At 33.9% G+C, this 27,976-nt stretch overlaps 2 protein-coding genes across 20 annotated transcripts in view; one reads left to right on the forward strand and one right to left on the reverse strand.

Annotated features, from left to right (window-relative positions):
• LOC126582281 (acid phosphatase 1-like) lies at window positions 1–26,170 on the forward strand. Of its 3 annotated transcripts, none has more exons than XM_050246365.1 (3): window positions 1–465; window positions 3,922–4,131; window positions 4,486–4,891. In XM_050246365.1, the coding sequence occupies exons 1-3, from the start codon at window positions 29–31 to the stop codon at window positions 4,661–4,663; spliced, it is 825 nt and encodes a 274-aa protein (XP_050102322.1). In that variant the 5' UTR covers window positions 1–28; the 3' UTR covers window positions 4,664–4,891. The 3 variants fall into 3 exon arrangements, with proteins under 3 accessions (XP_050102322.1, XP_050102324.1, XP_050102323.1); XM_050246367.1 differs by lacking the exons at window positions 3,922–4,131; window positions 4,486–4,891 and adding exons at window positions 25,201–25,410; window positions 25,765–26,170 and having other exon boundaries at window positions 35–465; XM_050246366.1 differs by lacking the exons at window positions 1–465; window positions 3,922–4,131; window positions 4,486–4,891 and adding exons at window positions 22,906–23,357; window positions 25,201–25,410; window positions 25,765–26,170.
• Window positions 1–27,976, reverse strand: part of LOC126582282 (uncharacterized) — an 87,917-nt gene that overhangs the window by 43,882 nt on the left and 16,059 nt on the right. The window lies entirely within an intron of this gene.

The following is a 27,976-nucleotide window of genomic DNA, read 5'->3' on the forward strand; positions in this document are numbered from 1 at the left end:
TATTTATAGAAGGAAACTTATCAATCTAATGCAACGAAGTCTCCACTCACCAAAATCCTCACATACCATGGAAAGATTGCCAGGAGTATTACTCTTCTTTCTTGTCATATTTTTCTCAACAACTCAAGCTTATGAGCCACTTATAAACCACCAAATCCATCTCCTCAGGCCGAAATCCGGGGCGGGTGGCAGCAGCGTTCCCGGCCTGTCTTGTCTGAGTTGGCGTTTGGCGGTGGAAGTTGGGAACATTATCAACTGGAAGACTGTTCCGGCACAATGTGGAAGCTACGTTGGGCACTACATGCTTGGGCACCAGTACAGGAAGGACTCAAAATTGATCACTGATGTGGCTTGGCTCTATGCCAAGAGCCTCAATCTTAAAAAGGATGGCAAGAACGTTTGGGTCTTTGATATAGATGAAACCACGCTCTCTAATCTACCGTATTTTGCTCGTCAAGGATTCGGGTAAGTTGCTAATTGAGTAAATATTACCAAAATCGTGATATTAATTTTCTTTCACGCAAGCAATTTCTTTAACGTTTATATAATACATTCAAATTGTCAAATATTAAATTATAATAAAAAATTTCAACAAACACTTGTAGTAACCAATGATATATTATACTTATCGCCTTCATGATATTATTCACTATTTTATTAATGTTGAAATAAACAATAATAAGGACCCTTCACGGCCGGGTTTTGCTTTATTTTTTTTCTATAAGGGGGAGGGACCCCAGGATTGCATAATGCTTGTTTGATAGATAAACGAATAATGAAGTTTATATAACGCAAATCGTTTGATTAATAAAAGAATAATAGTGTATGAAACTCGGAAACAAACAATCATACTTATCTATCTTAATGCGGATTCGACTACCACTGATTCTCTCATTTCTCATAATAATTAACTGTTTAACTCACTAACAGTATAACTCTACTAAAATATATTGTATGAACTCACTTATATGTTAATAATGCGACCAATAATGTGGTACCTAAGCTCTAGCTAGTCTAACTAACGAGAACTTTTTTATTGTGACAAAAATACGAGTGGTACATCATGTATTTTTATATAAGTGTGAAAATTTTATTTTTTAAGTTATTAATTTTTTAACACACATATCTCACTATTTGTACAGTAACACGTGATGTACCACCTCGTGTACCGGTCCAGCTGAAAAATCTCTCCTAACTAACAAATATATTTCAAAGATTTTATTAAATATAAAGCATGAGGATGCACATGACCCAACGCATAATATAAAAATAAAGTAGCAGTAAATCAAAGATGTTGATCATCCAAATTAAGCCTGGCAAACGGATCGTGTCTGTCGTGTTCGTGTCATTTTCCTGTAACACCTGTTATCTTAACGGATCGTGTCGTGTCACACCTGTTATCTTCACGGGTCCTTAACAGGTCGGGTCACTTTACCCAACGAGTAAAGTGACCTGATCCGTTATGACCCGTTAAGAAAAATATTTTTTTTCTTAAATTTGCACATACCACACATTGCCACATAAATATTACTTCAAAACATTAAAACACATTTGTCGTTTAAGTACTATATCTACACTCGAAAATAAGTGCCTAATAAAAAAATAATACATACACTACTAATCTATTACAAATATTAAATGTGCAAGGATATGCAAAATGAAAAAGTTTTTCTTTTCACGGTTGTGAGGTCTTTCTCAAAAGTTTAAACCTCAATTTACAAAATCCTCGATTTATATCGATCATCATGAAATTGTATTGGAACTTTGGTTTGATCTCGGCCAATCCAATGGTCATCAATTTTTTAAATTTAATTATATATATATATATAATTATTATAGTTTTTAGGGGTATAAAATTGTTAAATTAATATATATAATTATTATAGTTTATTCATACTTTTATTAAGTATAACATAAGATTTTGTGATATCCACTAGTGTAAACATTTTAAATTGAAGATCGAATTCATTCTTTATATTCATATAGGGTCAAGGAGTGTAGCTATAAAAAATCATCAAAATCGGAGTTAAAATGACCGTTAAATTGTGATTTTTCTTTTTATAACCGTATAAAAGTTTTGTCCCGTTACTTTATCTCTGAATGTTTGTTTTTTGCAATTTTTGGGGTATGCGATCTCGAAGTATATACAAACATGTTTGACGGTTGGATCGTTGAAACTAGTTTGGTAGAATGCGTATCCCATCAAAACAATAGATTCACTATAAGAGTTTATTTATACTTTCATTAAGTATAACATAAGATTTTGTGGTATCCACTAGTATAAATATTTTAAATTGAATATCAAATTCATTCGTTGTATTCATATAGGGTCAAGGAGTGTTGCTGTAAAAAATCATCAAAATCGGAGTTAAAATAACCGTTAAATCGTGATTTTTCGTTTATAACCGTCGAAACGTTTTGTCCCGTTACTTTATCTCTGAATGTTTGTTTTTTACAATTTTTGGCGTATGTGATCTCGAAGTATATACAAACATGTTTGACGGTTTGATCATTGAAACTAGTTTCGTAGAATGAGTATCCCATCAAAACAATAGATTCACTAATACTTAAGAGTTTATTCATACTTTCATTAAGTATAACATAAGATTTTATGATATCCACTGGTGTAAATATTTTAAATTGAAGATTGAATTCATTCATTGTATTCATATAGGATTAAGGAGTGTAGCTATAAAAAATAATCAAAATCGGAGTTAAAATAACCGTTAAATCGTGATTTTTCGTTTTATAACCATCGAAAAGTTTTGTTTGGTTACTTGATCTCTGAATGTTTGTTTTTTACGATTGTTTGCTGATACGATCTTGAAGCATATACAAACAAGTTTGACGGTTGGATCGTTAAAATTAGTTTTGTATAATTTGTATCCCATCAAGTTCAATGGTGTGTATGTGTGTGTGTGTGTATATATATTTATTTATTAAATAGATTTAAATATATTTATTTTGTACGTATAATTGATCGGTACACAGAGTAGTACATTACGTGTTATTATAAAAATAATTGGATATGTCATATGTGTGATAAAAAGTTAATATCTTAGAAAAATAAAATTTCTCACCACTTTTATTAATTTTCATTTTTCCATCTTTTTTTTGTTTCATTTTCAGCTTTTCTTATAATTTTAATTTTTTCCTTCATTCTTTTTCTTCAAAGGGCAACAGCCTATCCATCTTTCCCTCTTTTTTTTTGTTTCCCTTTCAATTTTTCTTATAATTTTCATTTTCCCTCCCTTTTTCTTCAAAGGGTGCGGCAGGAATGGAATGGAATTATGGAATCAATGGATGCATATTAATTAATAATTATTATAGTTTTTATAAAATTTAATTTAAAGTTTAATATATATATATATATATATAATTATTATAGTTAATATTTTGGGGGTATAACTTTATAGTATATATAATTATTATAATTATTATAGTTAATTTAATATATATATATATATATATTATAGTTTTTAGGGGTATAAAATTGTTAAATTAATATATATAATTATTATAGTATTTTTTAGGGTTATAAAATTATAAAATTAATATTATGCTTATCGTGTATCGTGTTACCCACGTGTATACCCGAATCAACCCGTTATCTTAACAGGTGCTTATCGGGTTACTCGATAACGACCCGATTCGTTATCGTGTCGACCCAAACACCTGTTAATTTCGTGTCGTATCGTGTCGGGTTATCGGGTCGTGTCAGGAATTGTGAGGCATAATCCAAATGGAAATTTTGCTAAAAAGCAAAACAATAATTGAGAGATCTTAGAAAATCTTTTTAGATAATGTAGATTATTGGAACATCACGTGATGAATTAATTAATGAAGAAGTTTGTTGTTGTTTGGTAGGGTATAATTAGCACTCAGAGTTTAAATAGAATTTTTGGGAATTAATATTTTCAGGACGAAGGCATTCAATATCACTGCATTCAATGAATGGGTGTTGGAAGGCAGAGCCCCAGCTTTGCCCGAGAGTCTTCAGCTGTACAAGAAATTGTTGAAACTTGGAGTCAAGGTCGTGTTCATAACAGGTAGAGAAGAAGATCAGAGAAGTGTCACAATCGCCAATCTCAGAAATGTCGGATATCGCACTTGGGAGAAGCTTGTCTTAAAGTAAGCATCTACCGACGAGTTAACTTAACACTTGACGGATAGTGGTTCAACCCTAATTTTTTCTATTTCCGCGTGTATACATCTGGACCTACTTTAACTTATATCTTGCCTATTTTTTAACTTTTCATGGAAAAAATCAACCTAAATGTATTTGTGGTCCTCCAAATGGTTCCTAGCAAACATACATTTTTGTTGCTTTATTGCAGTTTCGAGGAATTCGAGGATTTTCTATCTCATATTCTCATTCCTCCGTCATAACTCTACATATCTATTGACAAATGGTTCATAGCAAAACTACATTTTATTGTATTGTTTTTATTGCTGTCTAAATTTAAGTAACATTTTTGGTTGCAGGGGATCAGCTTATTCTGGGAAGACATCGTACGAGTTTAAATCAGCAGAGAGGGCGAAGCTTGAGAAGAGTGGATTCAGAATAATTGGGAACATGGGTGATCAATGGAGCGATATATTGGGGGCAAGTGCCGGCAACCGGACCTTCAAGTTGCCTGATCCGCTCTACTACGTTAGTTGATCACTGGTTTTTCGCTTTTATGCAAGCGTTGAATAATCGATTGAGGTTTCAAGTGAATAAATAAAGGGGGAAAATGTCAATGTGCTGGATAAATGGTACTATAAGTGAAATGTGACCAAATGTAAGCACTTTTTCTTTTTCCTTCAAGGAGAAACTGTAGACGCTCTTGGTTTACCTGTTGTAAGTGAGTTTGATTATATTGTTAGCAATGCATTTAATTGTCATGAAGCGCATTTAATTTTCTAGAAGTAATCTCAAATGGAACTTTAAAATGAACAACTAGAAAGCAAATCATGCTAAAAATAAAAAAATTAGTCTACATTGAAGGATATAAAAGAGACAAATAAATAAATAAATAAATAAAACAAGACAAATCACCAATTAATTAAACAGTTGCAGTTAACCTTTACTATCCTTAGTACAAAATATACCTATGAAGTAAATACAATCTTTCAATTTTTATACATTACTGCCTAAAGTATTAAAATGTTAACATTATAAGTGATCATTGCATCTTATCGTGGACATAAATGAATTATTAATGTGACAAATGCAGAGCCCATTTCTAGAATTTAATGCCAATCATTCCACAATGCAACTCAATTTTGGTTTGACACAAGTCGCACTCCTAAAGTAAGACTTGCTCCGATTTAAGGATAAATGCAGTTTTAAGACTTGAGCTTCTTGTTGGACCTAAATTGAGCAAGAAAACATATTCAAACTTCTCTTCTATTGAGAGCTATTCTCACTGCCTATGTGAGTTTACAGATTAGAAAAATCAGTCAGCTGCCAGCCCTTGCTTTAGCAAGGGTTGGTGGGAACCCCGGTTTCCTTTTGATTTCCTTTCTTTGTGTGTTTATCAGCCTAATTTTCCTCCTATTCTTCTACCAAATTTTCTCCGACCCCAAACCTCAACTCCTTCGTCATAGATCGGAAAGCCCTCAATTCCAACTTTCCTTCTCCTATTCTCCGCACTATTTGTTCAATTACATGTCTTCAAACAATTCATTTTCTTCGTTTCCATTATGGCTTTCTTATCCCTTTGTTTCCTCCATCCTACATCCTTTCCCCTTCTTCCATTGGATCCATCACCTCTTGACCCGCATGCGTTGTGTTTTGTCAAAGATCTATGGGAGGGTGTGTAGAGCTTTGGGCTCCAATCCTGTAATGGATTGGAATTTTTCCTTGTAATGTTTTGGAGGTCCATATTTTTCTTTGTACTTCCTTTGTGATTGGGCATTCGTTTTGTATATGTGTTAGTAAGGAATGAATGTTGCCTTTGACCAAAAAAAAAAAAAAAAAATTGAGCAAGAAAACAAAAACTGTTGAAACCATTGGCAGTCAATATTGGCAGTTGAAAACATTAGCTGATGAAACAATCGGCTATCTGATGAATGCCCACATAAGTTCTTTGTCAATACCTACACAAATATGATGAAGACTTTGGAAACAAAATGTTGTAAATTTCGAACTTTAAGAATTTGTCGTATGGATTCGCTCTATAAATAGAGCATTCCTACTGCCATCGATGTATATACAGAGAGAACATACAGAACAAAAGAAATCTCTTCCTCCAACTTTTATTTGTCATTCACTTGAGCTATAGCTTTAGTGTGATATTTTACATCTGCTTCGCACCTATCTAAAATGTTATCCCTCTAACTTTTACATATTTATAACACGTTATCAGTACGAGTCTCTAAATATAACTATTTCTCATTCCTCTTTGCCGAATGAAAATCATTTCTCTTCGCCGAAAGAAAAAATGTTTCCTCTAAGGTTTTTACTGTTCATCTTCTTCCTCTACCTCAACTGTGCGGTATACCTTCACGACGAACTGTTTGCTCCATGCCTGCTTCTAGTTCTCCAACTAGCGGTTACATACATCTTTGATTTCTTGTTTGGTATAGATATTGATTACTAACTAGTATTTATTTTTTACTGCAATCCAAGATGGTGCGGTACAATCGCCCATTTTGAACTGCAAATTTCATCTTATTGCGATCCAAGATGGTGCGGTATCATCTCCTATCTTGAATTACAGATTTAATTTTACTGCAAATTTTAGGTGGAGCGATATAATTGCCCGCCCTACCCTGCATATTTAATTTGCCTGCAGTTTAATTTCATTGCAATTTTTAGGTGGTGCGGTTTAATCAATCACACTGCTATGCGTATTTAAATTTTTCCTGCTACTTGAGTGGTGTGGAATAATCGCTCATTCTATGTTACATTATTTCAATGAGAATGGTGCAGTACAATCGCCTTCCTCATTCACCCTAAAAATCTCGAGCCAAAAGTTTCGAGTGCTTATCATTTTAGCCTGAAGATCAAAATGAAAAAAAAATTGTAAGAACTAGAAGTTCTAACACTATATTCCTCCAGGAATACATATTGTTGCAAGTTCTTACACATCTCATTTTTCTTTTAGAAAAGAAAATGGCGAACTTGGTAAAGCTTGAATATGTTGCCTTGGACATTATTGGGAAGAATTACCTTACATGGGTACTAGATACCAAGATCCATCTGGAAGCAGGGAATCTTGGAGATACCATCAGAGAAGTGAGCAGCTTATCCTCTCAAGAGCGGGCAAAAGGCTACAATTTTTATTCGTCGCCATCTTGGTGAGGCACTAAAGAGTGAGTACTTAACGGTTGAAGATCCGTTAGCTCTCTGGCAGGCTTTGAGAAGCAGATACAATCACCAGACAATGGTGATTCTTCCAAGAGCTCGCTATGAATGGACTCACCTAAGGATCCAGGATTTCAAGTCAGTGGCTGAGTACAATTCTACGTTGTTCAGAATTACCTCTCAGATGAAGCTCTGTGGGGATACTATTACTGAGGAAATGTTGCTGGAAAAGACCTTTAACACATTTCATGCCTCTAACGTGCTTCTGCAGTAGCAGTATAGAGTGCGAGGCTACACTGAATACAACCAGCTGATATTTGTGCTCCTGGTAGTTGAAGAGAACAATGAGCTCCTGATGAAAAACCATAATTCCCGACCTAATGAATCTGTTGTGTAAAACTAGCATTTCATATTCAATAAAAGTGGCATGTAAATTTCTTGTTATAACTTGCTTTTAACCCTGATTCCCTTACTCAGAGAGCATGGATAAAAATTATGGTCATTCTCAGAACATGAGAAATGGCAGAGATATCTGTCTTGCAAACTGCACAACAACGTATACAATACTTCGAGATCGAAAGTATTTCTCAAGCTTGATGTTTACAAAAGTAAAGGTAACAACAATATCAGGCCAATCAGATGTGATTGAAAGCTAAGGGGAAACCCATATTATGTTACCAAATGGAACAATATTATCCATACATAATGTGTTGTACGCTACTCGATCTACTCGAAACTTGTTGAGTTTTAAAGACATACGTTTAAATGGATACCACATTGAAACGAAAAGTGCAGAAAATGTGAAGTATCTATGCATTACCTCCAATGATACCCAGAAACGTATATTGGAGAAGTTGCGTAGTTTGTCGAGTGGATTGTATTATACATACATAAAGACAGTTGAATCACATACTGGTCAGGAACCAGAAGTTCATTGATTTCAAAGTTTACATACTTTGGCATGACCGTCTGGGTCATCCAGGATCCACCATGATGCGTAGGATCATTACCAACTCTAATGGACATCCATTATTGAGCAGAGACATTGCTATCTCAAATGATAACCCTTGCAATGCTTGTTCTCAAGGGAAAGTTGTAATTAGACCATCGCCACTAGGTTTGGCCAGTAAAGGTAAAAACACCCTAACAACATGTCTAGAAGAATAAAACTTATTCATCCAAAGGAGTTGATGCCTCCTAAAAGTATGATATCTTTATGGATGTAGTAGCATCTTCAGGATGTTCCACATGGGCAAAGTCAGACTCATGACGTGAATGATACTTGGCAATTTTTTTTGGGGGGGGGGGGGGGGTAGCTCTGCATTTGCGTGACCAAAGATCCTTTGATCCACATTGGTAGCACATGTCCATTTCATTGGAAGCCAATTGAATGATAGTTTTTCCCTTATTCTTGAAGTTTGGGGACTTTGGGGCAAATGGTTAACGCTTCTGGGTCAAATTTCCTCCCTTGGGTGGGCCTTGGCTTTGTTGACCTTGGGCCGGTGGTTGGGCTTACCGCCCATTACCATGGCCACGATGATGTTTTCGTCGTTTGTGGTTGCTAGAATTGGTCCCATGCGCTTCAGGTGCGGCATTCGAGCTAATGGGTCGAGCTTGATAATTTGTCATCAAAAGTTGGTTCTACTTTTCAGCGAGAAGTAAAACAGAGATCAAATCCAAAAAAATTGGTGAACTTTTATGCCCTATATTGTTGTTGCAGGACAATATTGGTGGCATGGAAGGTCGAATGGGTATTCTCCAAGAGATCTGCATCTGTTACGTCCACATTACAAAACTTAAGCAATGATCGGATTCTACAAACTTCAAAGTTGTATTCATTCACAGACTTAAAGTCTTGGAAGCATAGATGCTGCCAGTCGTGTCTTGCTTCAGGCAAGTAAATGTCTTTCTGGTGATAGAAATGGTCGGCCAGAGCAAGCCAGAGGGTGCATGGGTCCTCCTCAGCGAGGTGCTCGGTCTGCAGTGCATCATGGATATGTCTTCAAATGAAGATTATTGCAGTAGCTTTTTGAGCTTCATCGATGGGTTTGGCATCTGTAGGTGCCTCGATGGTGGCTCTAATACCCTTTGCACTAAGATGGAGCTTCACGTCTTGAACCCACTTCAAGTAGTTTCTTCCAGAGACTTCCAAAGCGGTGAATTTGAGCTTGTTCAAGTTCAACATGTCCCTAAAATAGAGGGTACAATAAAACATGGTTAGTCATAAGGTAATTCATAGACCTCGAGTTCTATAGACATGTATTGGTTTAATTTAAGCATGAAAGTTACAAGATTCATGTGACATAAATATGGCCGCCACGTTAGCTCTTAACTAATCAATGGATAGAAAATGTAACAGATGTATTATATTGAAATAAATCCACCTTTCGCAACCGCCCACCTTTACAAACAAACCCAGAAACCTTCCCCCTTCACCCCCACGCCTGGCTTCTCCTGTACTCTCTTCACCTCCCCTCCCATCCAAAGACCCATCACACCCAACCCCCACCTCTCCCGCTTCCATTACATTACAAAAATACAATCCCAAATCAATGTCAGAAACCCTAATTCAAAATTTCCAGGCAAGAGGTATTTTGTTAACAGCACAAGGGTATGATGGAGCTCCTAACAAACTTTGATTAATGACTCCAAAAGCCCTCATATTTTGCCTAATTTGCTGCTGTCCACGAATAGTCCTCCTTTATGTTAGTCGAAAACCGAAAAAAGTCAGAATCTTTGGAAAATTTTAACTCTCAAAATCTAAATGCCCAGACTGCAAAAAAAAAAAAAAAAAAAAAAAAAAAAAAAAAAAAAAAAAAGACCCCATTTCAGTGATTCATTACCTCACATATTTATAAGTCTGATTAGACTAGAATGGTTCTCATTAGAAACAGCCATCTTTGAAGTTTATGATTTCCTTAAGGAACAATCAATCAATCAATCAAATCAAAACCCGAGCAAAGAGGCTAAGAATCCTCAATCACCTTAAATTTCTTCCATCCAAGAAAGCCTATAGAGAGATAAAGAGAACAAAGAGAGAGAGAAAGGGATTGAAATCTCTGCAAAATACCTCTTGTAGCGGGGGAGGTGGGAGCTGGAAGGATCGGTGGAGAGGATATCGTGCAGAGAGGGAGGGCTTGTTAAAGAGAAGATCGTGGTAGAGAGGGAGCGGAGAAGGACCCACTGCCACTGCTGCTCGTGCGTCTTCTTCGAAGAGGTGGGGTGGGATGGGGTAGGTTTTTGGATGGGATGGGAGGTGAAGAGAGTGGAGGAGAGGTAGGTGGGTCGGGGGGGGGGCGAAGTTTCCTAAATATTTTTTTGCTACGTGGCACAAATGTAGCAGCTACGTCAGCTCTTAACGGATCAATGGATGGAAAATGTAACGGATGTATTATATTGAAATAAAATAGTACATAAGGTATGAAAGTGAAATGTTTTGAAGATATTGTATGAGGTTGTAATAGACCTCAAACCTGAGGTGATAAAGTGTAATTTACCTAATTTTATTTTTTTATTGATTTAAAATATATTTTCTTTAACGGATAATGAGTCATATTACCTGATATTATTAACGGGTCGATTTCGGATCGGGTCATATTGCTCGTTTACTTTAACGAATGTTACACGACACGACCCATATGGGGTGTGTTACGAAAACGACATGAACACGAATGTCATGTCTAGCTAATAGTACCATATATATGCACTACCTCTCTATTCCAATAGTGGTTTTTTTTTTTGTTTTTTTTTAATTACTGTTCACCCTAAAAACTACCAAGCCTATGTGGCGCGTAGGCCGAGTAATCTATGAGCTAACTACGTCCTTCGGTTGTGTGCGGGGTGTGCCAACTCGTCGGCTGAGCTCGGCCGATGAGTAAAATATGTTGATGTTGCGTTGGGTGTGCGGCTGACTTCTGCGTCTTGCAATTGCGGCCGAGGAAGGAACTTGTCTCGGCCTTCGGGTTCTAGAGCCTGAAGACAAGGCTGCTAACTTAGCGAAGTTCAATATCAAATTCGGCTTCCAATGTGTCGAATGTAGTAACTCGTAACACCTCACTTCGCCGAGAAGGCTGATAAGATGACCTCGACCAACAAGGATTCGAAAATCATTCTCGACCGAGACTTGGATAGGTAACCAATCGGCCTCGACGCAGTGCTGTTTATGCCAACTGAAGATGCTGCGAGATCGGCTGATTCTACAGCGACAATGCTGTTTATGCCAACTGAAGATATCACCGATTGCCTCCACAGTGCTGTTTATGCCAACTAAAGATGTGTCGGCGAAAAAGAAAAGAAAAAATCTAAAGGTTGTTGAGAGAATTTGCGCAGGGCAGTTGTGTGTTGAATTGGAGGTCCCTGATGCGTTGCTCATGTGTCTCTATTTACCTCTGCACGGCCTAATAATTAAGTAGAGTTCATTTGCAACTCAAACTAATTCAACTGATCTGTGCCATAGGCTAAGGCCCATCCCCCCCTTTTTAGGCTTGGTATCACATCACCACAAATAAACTAGTTTATCTCCATAAAATAAACAAGTTTATATCCATGTAATCACCTCACCAATCAAATCCATCATGTATATTTCCCCTGACAAAGACCACATGCATGCATGATGATCCCTTCATCAGCTTAAACTCTAAAAAACAATTGATGAAATTCATCATCATATCTCAAGACAAGGCTACGTGCTTCAACCCTGTCCATGAACTCAAAGTCCATTTGAATTGTACCATCCACATCAAATATATCACATATTAAGTTTAAATATCCTAGTTATTATTAAGAGATAATATTATGATTAAAATCACAATATCATTCCTCAATACTAACTAAAAATCATTTTAACCACTTTATCATTCACCGGTCTAAAATCCTGCGCATTCAACGGCCTCGATTGCACGGGCCAATAGTGTAAAAACGGGTTCAAACAATTACAAACAATATTTTATACTAATTTACATTAAGAATAAGGTTTTGAACCCTATTGTGATACAATGTGTTGAATAAAATGAAATTGAAGTATAACACTGGAGTGGATAAATTGTTATGTTTTAGTATTGTTAGTTGTACTTATTTGATTGTCATATTTTGTGTTTCATAATATATCAGCCTCATATATACCCTGTTGCTTATGCATATATAATTAAGAAAATGAACGAAAAGAGCTTGAAAATTTTAAATTTTAATGATAATGATAAAATAAAAGGTAAAGTTAATAGTACCAGAATTGATTTTTTAGTGTAAAAATATAGTTTTTTATTAAAGTAAACAGTATCATAAACTTTTAGTTAAAATTCCTATAATAATTACAATCTTAGTGTGTGAGGCTAAAATTTGAATGTGCCCATATCATATTCTCATTCCAAAAACAACAAAAATAATATATCAAGAAAAACGTGGTTAAAATTGTCGAATGAAATAAATAAAATTAAATTAACAAAAAACATGTGCAAGATATAATGAGATTGTAGATGGGACCGCGCTTATTTAATTATAATATCTTCTCGTTATAGATGTCCTCATATTTTTGTTTTGTTTGTGCGTTCTTGCTTTTCTTTCAGAGACGTGCTGAAAGGACCCAATGAAAAAATGAAGCGACAAGTAGCTGCAAAAGCATTGGGTGGTCCTTGTTTGCTTGCCGATCTTTGGTGGTTTGTGTTGATTGCGGTCGATTTGCGTGGCAGGCAAGATCAGCAGGGCAGGCCTCTGTGTAAGGATGGTACATCCACATGAGAAATATTGCATTTTGATCCAATAATACATCACATATTTTATACAAATGATGACAAATTTTATTTTTTAAATTATTAATTTTTTAATAAATATATTTTATTATTTCTATAATGACACATAGTGTATCATCTTATGTACCGATCACATTAAAAAATCTCTTTATCTGCATGATGCATTATATAGGATACAAAAAATAAAACAAGGGTAAAAAAAATTTAAAAAAATTTTGAAACACAATCACGTAACGTTATTATTGTATTTAAATTTTAACCTATAAATTTGCTTTTATTCGTATATATGTTTTAAATTGAAATCTATCATCAACTATGTTGATAATTGATACTTATTATAACTTATACCACGTAGAATAATTTATCACGTGATTTATGTTTTCAATATCTATAAAAGTTTCTCTGACGTACAATAATGCTAAAACAAATCAGACAAAGACCTAACACAATGTAACAATCAGCCACGTAAGGGAGATCCTTGAAATGATTGTTTTTTGGGGAAAAATGTCGGCAAATGGATAAATCCAGAAACCCTTTGTCCACAGGCATCCAATGATTGCTGCAGAATTAGTTCAATTCAATGTGGGAATTCCTTTATTTTTCAGGCAATCTTTAAATATTTTCGGCACGTTTGAATGATGGATTACAGGTTCAACTGTTCAAGCGATCGTAGATATCTTTGAATTAGCAAGAGATATGCTTAATGTTAATCCTTGAAAGAATTAAGAATTAAGAGAGATTTGACAAGATTATACAAATTGTCAGAAATATATGCAACTCGATTAATATAACATATAAGACTAAATTCGGCAAAGAAAAAGGATTAATGTAAGACTAAATATGGGAACGTGGTAGGCGTGTTGTGTATATACATACAGATAGAGAACCTTATCTTTTTATATGCGGCTTGTTATGCATGCATGTTATATAATTATGCAGATAATATCATCTCTTTTGACGTCTCGTCCTTCCATTTTAAGCTTCTTATTTTTAAGGGAAATACTTTTTAAACACTTGTTTAGCCTTCCACACAATTCTGTTTAATTTAGATTATTGATTTTGTCTGACTTATACAATTTGATGATTATAAATAAAAAAGTGTAGGTGAGAAGCTAAAAAAAAGTGTGAAAATTACCTTCATTATGTGATGGAATTCTATTGTTGTGCATCGATACCCTTCGTTCTGTGATATAAAAGATGCTTTAATTTTAGGCTTTAATAAGCTCTTATCATTACCTTTCAATTATATTATACATAACTTTTTATGAGTGGTGGGAGAGGGTATTGATGTGATTTACATAAAAACAAAGGATAGTTTACACTAATTTATACTACAAGCAGAGACATATTTTGAACATGAAACGCAGTGGATTGAAGAGAAAGATCATAGCCACCAAAGTTGTGTTAAGAATATTCAACTACCAATCTTTCTATTACAATGAAAATAATGGAAATTAGTAAATTCCTACATCTATATTTATTTGGAAGTAATTCCCTCTTCATTTTTATTTTACTTTAGTCTTTTTTGTAAGGGAACTTTAACAAAAAAACTTCTGGTACTGTTCACTTTAACAAAAAACCATATTTTTGCACTAAAAAGTCAATCATGATACTATTCACTATACCCTTTATTTTGTCTTTATCGTTAAAACTCAAAGTTTTCAAGCTCTTTTCATTAGTTTTTCTTTTTTGTAATGATGTATCTTATTGTATGCAATTCTTTTTTTTTATTCTGAAAATATATGCAATATTTTTATTAATTTTCTACTAAATCTTTTACAACTATGCAATTCTTGCAACTTTTTTCAGAAGCATTTTTGCTCACCACTATAACTATAGTGTATGATCATTATACATATAATCATTTATCATGTGTTATTTTACCGTACTAGTTTTCACATTAAATTTTACTTTTAAAATTTTTAAAAAAATTTACTAAGATTAAATAAAGGAACACTTAACAAATAATTAGATATATGATGAGCATTCACTAAAGTTTGAGAACATAGCAAAAATGGAATGGCAATTGGAGAATTAGATAATTTACGAATATTATTTTCAAAAAAAGCATATGCCAACCAATTTTTTCAAAAAAGCATATGCCGACCAACAGTGATATCTTTCTTTGGTAAGTAAACAATAACATATATTATTACTATTTATGGTACGTTTTGCACATGGCAATATATTATTACATTATTACTTATAAGTCCTTTTGCCTTTCGAAGTTTTCTGTTTGGTTGATTTCAACTTTTCTTGCATGAGTAGGTCAAATAATTGAAATAAAACAGAAAACTGCATTTATTTTAACAAATAATATTATCTACATTAAAAGGGAAGTGATTAGTTTAGCCTTATAATGTATTAACAATAATGTGGTTCAAACTCGTCTTTGGCGAGAATTAAACTTAAGATCTCTCGCTTACAAATGAAGATGAATATCACTAAACCATTGTATTAAGTGGCCAACAGAAAACGCCGTTAATATTGTAACATTGATGTGAAAAATGTGAAACGTGGGAACGTTAATGAAAAAGAGACTCACAAAAGAGAAATGCTAAGAAGACTCTTTCAAAGTGAGACTCTCTATAACTCTCAGTCATCTCACAATTTACCATCAAATCTCATGCGAACATTATAAAATATTGTGCAAAAAATATAAGATAGCAAAGAGTTTATAGAGAGTCCCACTTTTGAAATAGCTCCTTAGCATTTTTTTAACAAACGATATTATCTACATTAAGGGGGGAGGGGAAGTGGGCTTAGCCTCATAATGAGCTAGCAATAATGTGATACAAATTCACTTTTGGTGAGAATTGAACCTAAGACCTCTCACTTACAAGTGAAGAGAAATACTACTAGACTGTAGTACTAAGTGGCCGCTATCTCTTTAGCATTTATCTTCACAAATTTGAAAAACATAGGGCCCAATGCCTTAGGACCACGTGTGCCTATAAAGGCCAGTGTCCAGGACCACGCGCACATTTGAAAAATATTATAAAAAAAAAAGAGCACGACACGTGCACATTTTAAGTTTATGTGTTGTAAAATCGCCGGTGGTGTGCAGTAGAATAAATAAACAAGACATAAAATTTACGAGATTCCTCTATAGTCAGTGTGACTGGAGTACATCCTCGGGGCACCAATGATGCTTTCATTATAATATGAAATAATAAGAGTACAAAGATAACTCTCTGTATTATCTCATCTCCTCTTCATCTCTTCCTCTTCCGTGAGTCTCCCCTCTTCTTCACCTCTCATTCATTTTATAAACAAAGAGAACACTATTCACTTTACAAATTTTCCACAAATGAATAGTGAAAATAATGTGAATAAATAGTAGGCCTAGCAAACGGGTCGTGTCAGTCGTGTTCGTGTAACACCTGTTATCTTAATGGGTCGTGTCGTGTCACACCTGTTATCTTAACGGGTCCTTAACAGGTCGGATCACTTTACCCAACAGGTAAAGTGACCTGACCCGTTATGACCCGTTAAGAAAAATATTTTTTTTTTCCTTAAATTTGCACATACCACACATTGTCACATAAATATTACTTCAAAACATTAAAACACATTTGTCGTTTAAGTACTACATTTACACTCGAAAATAAGAGCCTCATAAAAAATACATTCATACACTACTAATCTATTACAAATATTAAATGTGCAAGGATATGCAAAATGAAAGCGTTTTTGTTTTCAAGGTTGTGAAGCCTTTCTCAAAAGTTTAAACCTTGCCAATGGAACTCAATGCTTAATGAAAGTGACCCACTAGTGTGTTTATTCGTACTTTCATTAAGTATAACATAAGATTTTGTAGTATCTACTAGTGTAAATATTTTAAATTGAAGATTGAATTCATTCATTGTATTCATAAAGGGTCAAGGAGTGTAGTTGTAAAAAATCATCAAAATCAGAGTTAAAATAACCGTTAAATTGTGATTTTTCGTTTATAACCGTCGAAAAGTTTTGTCCCGTTACTTAATCTTTAAATGTTTGTTTTTTGCAATTTTTGGCGTATGCGATCTCGAAGGATATACAAACAAGTATGATAGTTAGATCGTTGAAACTAGTTTCGTAGAATGCATATCCCATCAAAACAATAGATTCACTAACACTTAAGGGTTTATTCTTACTTTTATTAAGTATAACATAAGATTTTGTGGTATCCACTAGTGTAAATATTTTAAATTGAAGATCGAATTCATTCATTGTATTCATATAGGGTCAAGGAGTGTAGTTGTAAAAAATCATCAAAATCGGAGTTAAAATAACCGTTAAATCGTGATTTTTCGTTTATAACCGTCGAAACGTTTTGTCTCGTTACTTGATCTCTGAATGTTTGTTTTTTGCAATTTTTGGCGTATGCGATCTCGAAGTATATATAAACATGTTTGACGGTTGGATCGTTGAAACTAGTTTCGCAAAATGTGTATCTCATCAAAACAATAGATTAACTAACACTTAAGAGTTTATTCATATTTTCATTAAGTATAATATAAGATTTTGTGGTATCCACTAGTGTAAATATTTTAAATTGAAGATCAAATTCATTCATTGTAGTCATATAGGGTCAAGGAGTGTAGCTGTAAAAAATATCAAAATTGGAGTTAAAAAAATTGTTAAATCATGATTTTTCGTTTATAACCGTCGAAAAGTTTTGTCTCGTTACTTGATCTCTGAATGTTTGTTTTTTGCAATTTTTGGGCGTATGCGATCTCGAAGTATATACAAACATGTTTGACGGTTGGATCGTTGAAACTAGTTTCGTAGAATGCGTATCCCATCAAAACAATAGATTCACTAACACTTAAGAGTTTATTCATACTTTCATCAAGTATAACATAAGATTTTGTGGTATCCCCTAGTGTAAATATTTTAAATTGAAGATCGAATTCATTCATTGTATTCATATAGGTTCAAGGAGTGTAGCTGTAAAAAATCATTAAAATCGGAGTTAAAATAACCGTTAAATCGTGATTTTTCGTTTATAACCGTCGAAAAGTTTTGTCTTGTTACTTGATCTGTGAATGTTTGTTTTTTGTAATTTTTTGCTGATGTGATCTTGAAGCATATACAAACAAGTTTGACGGTTTGATCGTTGAAATTAGTTTCGTTTAATTCGTATCCCATGAAGTTCAATGGGGTGTGTGTGTATATATATATATATATTTATTTATTTATTAAGTAGATTTAAATCTATTTATTTTGTATGTATAATTATTATAGTTTTTAGGGGTATAAAATTTAATTTAAAATTTAATATATATATATATATATATATATATAAATATAACTATTATAGTTAATATTTTGGGGGTATAATTATTATAGTATATATAATTATTATAATTATTATAGTTAATTTAATATATATATATATATATATAATTATTATAGTTTTTAGGGGTATAAAATTGTTAAATTAATATATATAATTATTATAGTATTTTTTAGGGTTATAAAATTATAAAATTAATATTTTGTTTATCGTGTATCGTGTTACCCACGTGTATACCCGAACCAACTCGTTATCTTAACAGGTGCTTATCGGGTTACTCGATAACGATCTGTTTCGTTATCGTGTCGACCCGAACACCTGTTAATTTCGTGTCGTGTCGTGTCGGGTTATCGGATCGTGTCAGGAATTGCTAGGCCTAATAAATAGTAACAAATTATTCATGTGGGCCATCCACATATTATTCACAACATTATGGTTATTATAACAAAATTTTGTCAATTGGCAAGGTGGTCTGCCACACAATTACCATGACGAGGAATATATGCTATTGAGCACTTAACAAACTTAGTCATCAACTCCCTAATATCAAAAGCAATAAAACCAAGACTTGAGTAATCTATAGTTCCTCCTTTGCAAGCTTCGACTGCTTTCATCGAGACAGTTTCAAATTGGACCAAACTACATCCAGTGTGAATAGCAAGCTGCAAACTAGCTCTTATTGCTAATAGCTCCACCTATTTCACGGAGCAGATACCTTGGAACCTCAACACACCCGTTGCTCGAAACAAGCCTCCATCACCACGAAGTACTCCTCCCGCGCCACCATCCTTGACCTCTAACTTTGCCGTGCCATGTACATTTAATTTAAACCACCCTTCACTAGGTGTCATCCACCTATGTGGTTGCGGCTCCTTAACATGGCTAGGGCTGCAATTAACCTCCTGGAACTCTTGAAGCCAACATAACACCCGCTGCAGTACCTCTAAAGGCTCAGTAAATTTCCCCTCCCAGACCAACCTATTATGCTCCATCCAAAGTGCCATATCATCATGAATATTATATTAATATCTACCCCTTGATGTAGTATTCATATTTCATAGATGCGTTTTTATCACAAATGGTCCTTGTAATTGACCATCATCATCAAGATGATTTTTGACATTGAAAATCAATCAATATAGTCCTTGAAAATAGGTGTTGCAAATCAATGTGATGTTTTTGTCATAATTATGTTAAAAAATCTGTTAAGTGCTGATGTGGCCCATAAATGGGTCCCATAAGATTTACGGGTGTTATCACAAATGGTCATTGAAATTGACTCACACTATCAAGATGGTCCCTGAAATTGACTCACACCATCAAGATGGTCCCTAAAATTGAAATTGATGAATGTAGTCCTTGAAAGTAGGTGTTGCAAATCAATATGATGCTTCCGCCACAATTCTGTAAATTTTTTGTTATGTGCTGATGTGAGTATAATAATTAATTAAAAAAGTTGTTTGAATACTATTTTGCACAATAGAAATTTTTTTTTGTAATAGGACCTACTTCTAAGAGAGATCCCTTCCATAAATTCTCAAAGGCACAAGGCTTAACCAAGGTCTAAGATGGGGTTTGAAAAAGTTTTCAACCAACAATAGACGCACCTTGGTTATAACCTCATTATCTCAATGCAGACATTGTCGTTTTTTGAGTCACCATACCACATGGAAGCGCCGAACAAGCTCTCCAAGATTAAAGTTGTGAGGATGATGATCCCCTAAATGCTAACAGTCATGTCCCAGAAGTTGTTGCCAATCAGCCAAGTCTTCACCAAAGTTGATCTCGATCCAGGTTCAATTCGGCGAAGGGTGTCAAAGTGTTTAAAGTTGGATGTGTTGAGATTTTATTTTAGAGAATAGACAGCGAAGGAGTAGAATAATGTAGACTGTGATTAGAGGTGATTGTACGAATGGGCTTTTGGGTTTATAATTTTTTATTGGGGCGTTTTGATATAGACCCCTCATTTTTAGGCTTTTTAGATTAAACATCTATTCAATTTAACAATTTGATTAAACATTCTCCTACAATTTTGGTGCCATGTGTATTTTAATTAACCCATTGTAACGTACCTAAATTACATATTTTGCCATAGCCTTTAACATATCTCTTTGCCGTATCTAGTTTCTTCACCCCAAAATGCACGCAAGTTTCCTAGATTCTTGCTAACTATGTCTCAGAGTTTTAATCCGAGTAGAATACTTGTTGAATATCAGAAGGATTTGAATTTAAGGATATTAATAATGTTATTTTTCTAGTGAATTTTATTTTCCAACGACACTTCCTTCCTATGAACGTACCATAAATTTCAAAAGCCTTCTTTTCGTACCGAGGTTGACGTTGGTATTCAGGTTCCAGTTACTGATTTTTATTCAATTATCAGTTGGGTGCATTGATTTTGATTGTCTTTCGAAGTCGAAGGATTTGATTAAACGAAAAAATAAAAGATGAAAACTTAATTAATCTAGGTATAGCTGAAGCTGTTATCGAGTTAAAAAACATGATTCACACGTTAGGGTCGATGCATGTTGTGTATTAGCCAAATTATTAATTATGGTTTTAGTATTAATTGAATTAAGAATCCCATATGGAGCTTCGGTTGGATCTCATATCCATCCAACTTGTTAGGAGTTACACCGCAACGTACGTAGCTAGTATAAGAAGTTGAGGGTCCTGAGCAAGGCTATGATTAGTACATTATTAATGTTATGCTGACTCATATTGGACTGCGACTTTGTAATGTACCAGTTAACATTTTGAATTTGGTACATTATTGGACTGCAACTTTGTAATGTACCAAGAGTTTGGTATGTCATTTAATGTTATGTTGACTCATATTGATCGTTTGGTACGTAAAGTTTTTATTTTTTAAACGTATTTGTTTGGAAAAACGTTATCAGTGTGTGTTTGTAATGTACCAAGAGTTTGGTACATTACTTAATGTTACACATACTCATATTGATCGTTTGGTTCATGATAGAATGTTAAATTATATCATTTAAGGCGTTTGGTACGTAAAGTTTTTTTATTTTTGAAACTTATTTGTTTGGAAAAACGTTATACAATGTGTGTTTGTAATTTACCAAGAGTTTGGTACGTTACTTAATGTTACACTGACTCATAATGATCGTTTGATTCATGATATAATATTAAATTAGATCATTCTAGGCATTTGGTACGTAAAGTTTCAGTAATTTTTGAAACTTATTTGTCTGGAAAAACATTATACAGTGTGTTTGTAATGTAACAGGAGTTTGGTACGTTACTTAATGTTACACTGACTCATAATAATCGTTTGGTTCATGATATAATATTAAATTAGATCATTCAAGGCGTTTGGTAATAGGGGCAAAGTTATACTCACTGGTCATTAGCTCCTATCAAAACGAGATTATACAAAGAAATTAGACTAAAAGCTAGAAATGGACGACGCCATTGGGCTAGTATCGATATATGTAGTAGGCAAACTAAGAAATGTGGTTCTCTGTTCGGAGGCTTTGATTTTGAAAAAAAAAAAAAACGAAAAAAAAAACAAAAAAAAAACCTGAGTAAGAGACTTTCATAGATGGGATTGAATTAAAAAAACGTGGGAGAACCGGCTTCCTAAAGAATAGGCACGTACAGAAATATATCTACATAAAAGGATATATATGGAATTTAATAATTAATATATTAAATTAAAAAAACACAATAATGATTTGTAATCTAAATAAATATAAAAATGTTGACATGACTATTGTTTAAGTGTCCTAATCAAATTTTGTATTATAACCAATGTTTAATCTAAAGAGGATTATAAAAGTGATGGGGATTCTAATTTTCCCTTTTTTATTAACAAGTAAATTATTAAACTTATTTGTAATTTTTTTCAAATTTAATTAGGCTTGTGTGATCCAATTATGTGTCACATCAGCACATAACAAAAATTTTGATAGAATTGTACCAGAATGACTACATTGATTTGAGACACTTATTTGAGGAACTACATTAATCGATTTTCAAATCCAGGGACCACTTTGATGTCACAGGTTAATTTCAAGGACCACTTTGATGTTGCGGGTTAATTTCAAGGACTATTTGTGAGAAAATAGGACATATGTGACTCATTTATGTGCCACATTAGCACTTAATGAAAATTTTAACAAAATTCTAACAGAAGGACCACATTGATTTGTGACACCTATTTTTAAATTTCATAAATAGCGAGTTTAATACTAATTTATTCTTCAATCTTTTAGTGGAAATATATTTTTACATCATTAAAAAAAAATTAAAAAAAAAACTTATCCTTATAATTAATTTCAAAAAAACAACTCAGGATCTTGTGCATCTTAACCATTGTGATTCCTGAATTTTATTGGAATTGGAGTTTGATCCCAAAACTAGAAATTTATGAGTATTGAATTATAAACTTGTCACAATCTGAAGCAATACTCCTTTTAGATGACAACAATGAAGTGGAAAAGTTCAAGCACTAATATTCCTCCAATTTTCACTTATTGTACACCAGCATAACTAAGGGGCACCGACGTAATTATCCCTAAAACCAAAGGTCAATGTCTTGATTAAACCCTATTTAAAGAAGGAAACTTATCAATCTAATGCAACGAAGTCTCCACTCACCAAAGTCCTCACATACCATGGAAAGATTGCCAGGAGTATTACTCTTCTTTCTTGTCATATTTTTCTCAACAACTCAAGCTTATGAGCCACTTATAAACCACCAAATCCATCTCCTCAGGCCGAAATCCGGGGCGGGTGGCAGCAGCGTTCCCGGCCTGTCTTGTCTGAGTTGGCGTTTGGCGGTGGAAGTTGGGAACATTATCAACTGGAAGACTGTTCCGGCACAATGTGGAAGCTACGTTGGGCACTACATGCTTGGGCACCAGTACAGGAAGGACTCAAAATTGATCACTGATGTGGCTTGGCTCTATGCCAAGAGCCTCAATCTTAAAAAGGATGGCAAGAACGTTTGGGTCTTTGATATAGATGAAACCACGCTCTCTAATCTACCGTATTTTGCTCGTCAAGGATTCGGGTAAGTTGCTAATTGAGTAAATATTACCAAAATCGTGATATTAATTTTCTTTCACGCAAGCAATTTCTTTAACGTTTATATAATACATTCAAATTGTCAAATATTAAATTATAATAAAAAATTTCAACAAAAACTTGTAGTAACCAATGATATATTATATTTATCGCCTTCATGATATTATTCACTATTTTATTAATGTTGAAATAAACAATAATAAGGACCCTTCACGGCCGGGTTTTGCTTTATTTTTTTTCTATAAGGGGGAGGGACCCCAGGATTGCATAATGCTTGTTTGATAGATAAACGAATAATGAAGTTTATATAACGCAAATCGTTTGATTAATAAAAGAATAATAGTGTATGAAACTCGGCAAAAAACAATCATACTTATCTATCTTAATGCGGATTCGACTACCACTGATTCTCTCATTTCTCATAACAATTAACTATTTAACTCATTAACAGTATAACTCTACTAAAATATATTGTATGAACTCACTTATATGTTAATAATGCGACCAATAATGTGGTACCTAAGCTCTAGCTAGTCTAACTAACGAGAACTTTTTTATTGTGAATTTGTGACAAAAATACGAGTGGTATATCATGTATTTTTATATAAGTGTGAAAATTTTTATTTTTTAAGTTATTAATTTTTTAACACACATATCTCACCATTTGTACAGTAACACGTGATGTACCACTTCGTGTACCGGTCCCGCTGAAAAATCTCTCCCAACTAACAAATATATTTCAAAGATTTTATTAAATATAAAGCATGAGGATGCACATGACCCAACGCACAATATAAAAATAAAGTAGCAGTAAATCAAAGATGTTGATCATCCAAATTAGGTCTGGCAAACGGGTCGTATCTGTTGTGTTCGTGTCGTTTTCATGTAACACCTGTTATGTTAACGGGTCGTGTCGTGTCACACCTGTTATCTTCACATGTCCTTAACAGGTCGGGTCACTTTACCCAACGGGTAAAGTGACCCGACCCGTTATGACTCGTTAAGAAAAATATTTTTTTTTCTTAAATTTGCACATACCACACATTGCCACATAAATATTACTTCAAAACATTAAAACACATTTGTCGTTTAAGTACTACATCTACACTCGAAAATAAGTGCCTAATAAAAAAATAATACATACACTACTAATCTATTACAAATATTAAATGTGCAAGGATATGCAAAATGAAAATGTTTTTATTTTCAAGGTTGTGAGGTCTTTCTCAAAAGTTTAATCCTCAATTTACAAAATCCTCGATTTATATCGATCATCATGAAATTGTATTGGAACTTTGGCTTGATCTCAGCCAATCCAATGGTCATCAATTTTTTAAATTTAATTAAATATATATATAATTATATTATATAATTATTATAGTTTTTAGGGGTATAAAATTGTTAAATTAATATATATAATTATTATAGTATTTTTTAGGGTTATAAAATTATAAAATTAATATTATGCTTATCGTGTATTGTGTTACCACGTGTATACCCGAATCAACCCGTTATCTTAACATGTGCTTATCGGGTTACCCGATAATGACCCGATTCGTTATCGTGTCGACCCAAACACCTGTAAATTTCGTGTCGTATCGTGTCGGATTATCGGGTCGTGTCAGGAATTGCCAGGCCTAATCCAAATGGAAATTTTGCTAAAAAGCAAAACAATAATTGAGAGATCTTAGAAATACAATCTTTTTAGATAATGTAGATTATTGGAACATCACGTGATGAATTAATTAATGAAGAAGTTTGTTGTTGTTTGGTAGGGTATAATTAGCACTCAGAGTTTAAATAGAATTTTTGGGAATTAATATTTTCAGGACGAAGGCATTCAATATCACTGCATTCAATGAATGGGTGTTGGAAGGCAGAGCCCCAGCTTTGCCCGAGAGTCTTCAGCTGTACAATAAATTGTTGAAACTTGGAGTCAAGGTCGTGTTCATAACAGGTAGAGAAGAAGATCAGAGAAGTGTCACAATCACCAATCTCAGAAATGTCGGATATCGCACTTGGGAGAAGCTTGTCTTAAAGTAAGGATCTACCAACGAGTTAACTTAACACTTGACGGATAGTGGTTCAACCCTAATTTTTTCTATTTCCGCGTGTATACATCTTGACCTACTTTAACTTATATCTTGCCTATTTTTTAACTTTTCATGGAAAAAATCAACCTAAATGTATTTGTGGTCCTCCAAATGGTTCCTAGCAAACATACATTTTTGTTGCTTTATTGCAGTTTCGAGGAATTCGAGGATTCTCTATCTCATATTCTCATTCCTCCGTCATAACTCTACATATCCATTGACAAATGGTTCATAGTAAAACTACATTTTATTGTATTGTTTTTATTGCTGTCTAAATTTAAGTAACATTTTTGGTTGCAGGGGATCAGCTTATTCTGGGAAGACATCGTACGAGTTTAAATCAGCAGAGAGGGCGAAGCTTGAGAAGAGTGGATTCAGAATAATTGGGAACATGGGTGATCAATGGAGCGATATATTGGGGGCAAGTGCCGGCAACCGGACCTTCAAGTTGCCTGATCCGCTCTACTACGTTAGTTGATCACTGGTTTTTCGCTTTTCTGCAAGCGTTGAATAATCGATTGAGGTTTCAAGTGAATAAATAAAGGGGGAAAATGTCAATGTGCTGGATAAATGGTACTATAAGTGAAATGTGACCAAATGTAAGCACTTTTTCTTTTTCCTTCGAGGAGAAACTGTAGACGCTTTTGGTTTACCTGTTGTAAGTGAGTTTGATTATATTGTTAGCAATGCATTTAATTGTCATGAAGCGCACTTAATTTTCTAGAAGTAATCTCAAATGGAACTTTAAAATGAACAACTAGAAAGCAAATCATGCTAAAAATAAAAAAATTAGTCTACATTGAAGGATATAAAAGAGACAAATAAATAAATAAAACAAGACAAATCACCAATTAATTAAACAGTTGCAGTTAACCTTTACTATCCTTAGTACAAAATATACCTATGAAGTAAATACAATCTTTCAATTTTTATACATTACTGCCTAAAGTATTAAAATGTTAACATTATAAGTGACCATTGCATCTTATCATGGACACAAATGAATTATTAATGTGACAAATGCAGAGCCCATTTCTAGAATTTAAAGCCAATCATTCCACAATGCAACTCAATTTTGGTTTGACACAAGTCGCACTCCTAAAGTAAGACCTGCTCCGATTTAAGGATAAATGCAGTTTTAAGACTTGAGCTTCTTGTTGGACCTAAATTGAGCAAGAAAACATATTCAAACTTCTCTTCTATTGAGAGCTATTCTCACTGCCTATGTGAGTTTACAGATTAGAAAAATCAGTCAGCTGCCAGCCCTTGCTAAAAGCAAGGGTTGGTGGCAACCCCGGTTTCCTTTTGATTTCCTTTCTTTGTGTGTTTATCAGCCTAATTTTCCTCCTATTCTTCTACCAAATTTTCTCCCACCCCAAACCTCAACTCCTTCGTCATAGATCGGAAAGCCCTCAATTCCAACTTTCCTTCTCCTATTCTCCGCACTATTTGTTCAATTACATGTCTTCAAACAATTCATTTTCTTCGTTTCCATTATGGCTTTCTTATCCCTTTGTTTCCTCCATCCTACATCCTTTCCCCTTCTTCCATTGGATCCATCACCTCTTGACCCACATGCGTTGTGTTTTGTCAAAGATCTGTGGGAGGGTGTGTAGAACTTTGGGCTCCAATCCTGTGATGGATTGGAATTTTTCCTTGTAATGTTTTGGAGGTCCATATTTTTCTTTGTACTTCCTTTGTGATTGGGCATTCGTTTTGTATATGTGTTAGTAAGAATGAATGTTGCCTTTGAACAAAAAATAAATAAATAAATATTGAGTAAGAAAACAAATACTGTTGAAACCATTGGCAGTTGAAAACATTAGCTGATGAAACCATCGGCTATCTGATGAATGCCCACATAAGTTCTTTGTCAATACCTACACAAATATGATGAAGACTTTGGAAACAAAATGTTGTAAATTTCGAACTTTAAGAATTTGTCGTATGGATTCGCTCTATAAATAGAGCACTCCTACTGCCATCGATGTATATACAGAGAGAACATACAGAACGAAAGAAATCTCTTCCTCCATCTTTTATTTGTCATTCACTTGAGCTATAGTTTTAGTGTGATATTTTACATCTGCTTCGCACCTATCTAAAATGTTATCCCTCTAACTTTTACATATTTATAACACGTTATCAGTACAAGTCTCTAAATATAACTATTTCTCATTCCTCTTTGCCGAATGAAAATCATTTCTCTTCGCCGAAAGAAAAAATGTTTCCTCTAAGGTTTTTACTGTTCATCTTCTTCCTCTACCTCAATTGTGCGGTATACCCTCGCGACGAACTGTTTGCTCCATGTTTGCTTCTAGTTCTCCAACTAGCGGTTACATACATCTTTGATTTCTTGTTTGGTATAGATATTGATTACTAACCAGTATTTATTTTTTACTGCAATCCAAGATGGTGCGGTACAATCGCTCATTTTGAACTGCAAATTTCATCTTACTGCGATCCAAGATGGTGCAGTATCATCTCCTATCTTGAATTACAGATTTAATTT

The sequence above is a fragment of the Malus sylvestris genome, chromosome 9 (genome assembly GCF_916048215.2).
Source record: "Malus sylvestris chromosome 9, drMalSylv7.2, whole genome shotgun sequence".
NCBI lineage: Eukaryota > Viridiplantae > Streptophyta > Magnoliopsida > Rosales > Rosaceae > Malus > Malus sylvestris.

Bases quoted from the DNA above. Each gene is read 5' to 3' on its own strand.
- LOC126582281 (XM_050246365.1), top strand. From the start codon at position 29: ATGCAACGAAGTCTCCACTCACCAAAATCCTCACATACCATGGAAAGA. The intron at 466-3,921 runs GTAAGTTGCTAA...TAATATTTTCAG, and splicing joins TTTGCTCGTCAAGGATTCGG to GACGAAGGCATTCAATATCA. The intron at 4,132-4,485 runs GTAAGCATCTAC...TTTTGGTTGCAG, and splicing joins TGGGAGAAGCTTGTCTTAAA to GGGATCAGCTTATTCTGGGA.